At 29.5% G+C, this 2,684-nt stretch overlaps 1 protein-coding gene across 1 annotated transcript; it reads right to left on the reverse strand.

Annotated features, from left to right (window-relative positions):
* Positions 1-219: 219 nt before the first annotated feature.
* Positions 220-1,990, reverse strand: LOC107006953 (transcription factor bHLH93-like). Its single transcript, XM_015205452.1, has 4 exons — positions 1,409-1,990; positions 1,106-1,273; positions 468-638; positions 220-306 (listed from the first exon to the last, which is right to left on the reverse strand). The coding sequence occupies exons 1-4, from the start codon at positions 1,988-1,990 to the stop codon at positions 220-222; spliced, it is 1,008 nt and encodes a 335-aa protein (XP_015060938.1).
* Between the last annotated feature and the right edge of the window lie 694 nt (positions 1,991-2,684).

The raw sequence follows: 2,684 nt of genomic DNA on the forward strand, positions 1-2,684 counted from the left end.
ATAACTAAAGCTCATACGATTTACAAATTTAAAATATATTTAAATTGATATCATCTTGAAAATGATTAATTAAGTTGCAAAAAATCATTATAGCCTCTCAATTGAAATTAAAAATAATAATAATGATAATAATAATAATAAGCAAATTCAAGAATAGATTATCCATAAAAAAATTCATTCAACATTTTTTTCCCATCAAAATTAAATTTTGTTAAAAAATTAGATACATTTTCCTACATATCCAGCATTTTTGAATAGTGCCTGCTTTATTTCTTCTGCATTTGTAACTCCTCTTTGCTCCATTTCCTATCATCATATCACCCAAAAGAAAAAAATTCTAATTAAATTATTTATTACCAAATTGAGATATTTTTTATGAGATGTTTTAATAAATACTAAATAATAATAAACACATGAAAATTATTTGTTAACAATATTGTAAAAAGTTGGTGATTAAATTGTATTACCTCATAGCAAGAAGCTTGCATTGCAAAATCATTGAAACAACTTATAACACATTGTTGAGGTTCAAGGCCTAAGGCATCTAGTGTGGTCAATGTTGATAGCAAAAGACTAGATTTGTTTGCACAATTAATCTCCACTCTTGTATCAATATTATTCCTTCTTTCCACATTAAACTGCAATAATAAATGAAATAACACCAAATTATAATTTAGTACTAACAAATTGAAGTAAAAAAAATTCAAAAAAAGTATACATATCACATAGTAATTTATTTTTTGGAAAAAGGACAAATATATCCCCGAACTATCGTCAATGGTATACAGACCCTTTGTCACACTTTACGGACATTGATGCCCCTGCGGTCCAAAACCAAGATCATATATATACCCTTTATAATAACAAAAATACGAGTGTGATAGTCTTATCCATGCCCGACATCGGAGCGATGAATAAGATTGTGCCACGTGTCTCTATTTAGTCTTCCGTTAGAGCGAAGGACATTTTGGACTGCAGAAGCATCAATGTCCCAAAAATATGAGGAAGGATATCTACATACTTTTAATGATAGTTCGGGCGTATGCTTATTTTTTTTTTCCTTTCTTTTTTTCCAGATATATACATAATTCGAGTCAAAAGGTACCTTAGGTGAATTTCTAACAAACATTTCGATGGGCTTTTCATTCTTGAAAATGCTCATCAAGCTTAGTTGATTTGACCCTAGTTCCATTTCTTGTTGCAAATTGTTGATTTTCTCAAGAAGTTCCTTTGTATAGTCGATAGTGTCCCCTAAGATTGATGTTCTATCCATCTACAAAGGTCAAATTTAATTCAATAATTAAATACAAATCATAAAGTGAGAATTACACATTAATTATTTAGAGATAATTATAACAACTAATATTGAACATTTAAAAAAAAAAAGATTTCATATCTTTTAATTTACCTTGCTAATTTTAGGAACAATAGATCTAAGCATAGAAAGACGACCATTGAGCCTTTTTCTTCTTCTTCTTTCAGCCATTAAATTCTTAGAAGGTTCCCCATTCACCTTCTTTTTTTTCGACTTTTTATCAAGGCACGCGCCAATATTAAAATTAGCAGGAGCTATAGCAGCTGACGATGCAGTTGATTGAGTTCTCTCCAATTTACAATCACCAAAATTTCCAACATCAAAGTATATTGATGAAAAATCATCTAATTGGGAATTGAAAGAATTAGTGAGTTCAAGTGGAGACAATACATCTACTTTTTGTGTACTATAAAATTCATTATGTAACAATGAATAATTTTGGCTTTGGTTAATTGGAAAATTATTGTAGTAGTCTTCAAAAGAAGTAGTAGTTGTAGTAGTAGTAGTAGAAGGAAGAGGAATTTCCCCAAAACAATTATAATTAATATTGTTACAAAATAAATTAGTACTACTACTATTAATTTCCATAGGTAGACAAGTACTTTCCCATAAATCACTTCTTAAAGAAAATAATTCATCTAATAAGAATTCATTCTCTCTATAATAATCCTCCATGTTTATTTTTTCTTGAAAAGAGGTTTTTTTTTTTCTTTAAGAGACTTATAAAAATCTATGGAGGATTGCAGTAATATGTAGGACAAGTAATGGAGAATATTTATAGGAAAACAAAACAAATGTACTACTAGTATATTATTATTATTATATATTATGCTTTTGATAATTATATATATCATCTAACAGAATAGACAAATGGAATCTGCTCAGCTTTTAGAAATTGAGTTTTTAAAATGGATTTATGTTTCATTAATTTGTACTCAGCTGATATTGGTGGCTTTTAATATAATTTTAATTGTATATAAATAGACAATTAATTAAATTTGTATAAAGTTGAGCAAATATATGATATATATATTCTATGTGATATAATACATGCAGGATGCCATACGTAAAATACAATTTTTACATAAAACATATATATGTGTATTCTTGTTCAACTTTATATATTTGGCCTTCTGAGTCGAGATCGATCCCCCTCAAAGCAATATATCCTTCGGGATGACTCAGTTGGTTTGGATAGTGATTATCCTCACGGATGACCCGGGATCAATATCCCCTCAATGCCTTTTGAGTCGAGCATGTCGCATAGGGCTTGCCTAGTGCAGTTTACACTCCCTGTGTGGTTTGCAGGCTATTACAAAGTGGGAGGTTTACCTAGTCGCACGAAGTGCTTACCACAGAATGCTCACCC

Source organism: Solanum pennellii, chromosome 12 (genome assembly GCF_001406875.1).
Source record: "Solanum pennellii chromosome 12, SPENNV200".
In the NCBI taxonomy this organism is placed as follows: Eukaryota; Viridiplantae; Streptophyta; class Magnoliopsida; order Solanales; family Solanaceae; genus Solanum; species Solanum pennellii.

Bases quoted from the DNA above. Each gene is read 5' to 3' on its own strand.
- LOC107006953 (XM_015205452.1), bottom strand. From the start codon at position 1,990: ATGGAGGATTATTATAGAGAGAATGAATTCTTATTAGATGAATTATTT. The intron at 1,274-1,408 runs GTAAATTAAAAG...TGACCTTTGTAG, and splicing joins TTGTTCCTAAAATTAGCAAG to ATGGATAGAACATCAATCTT. The intron at 307-467 runs GTAATACAATTT...ATATGATGATAG, and splicing joins TGCAAGCTTCTTGCTATGAG to GAAATGGAGCAAAGAGGAGT.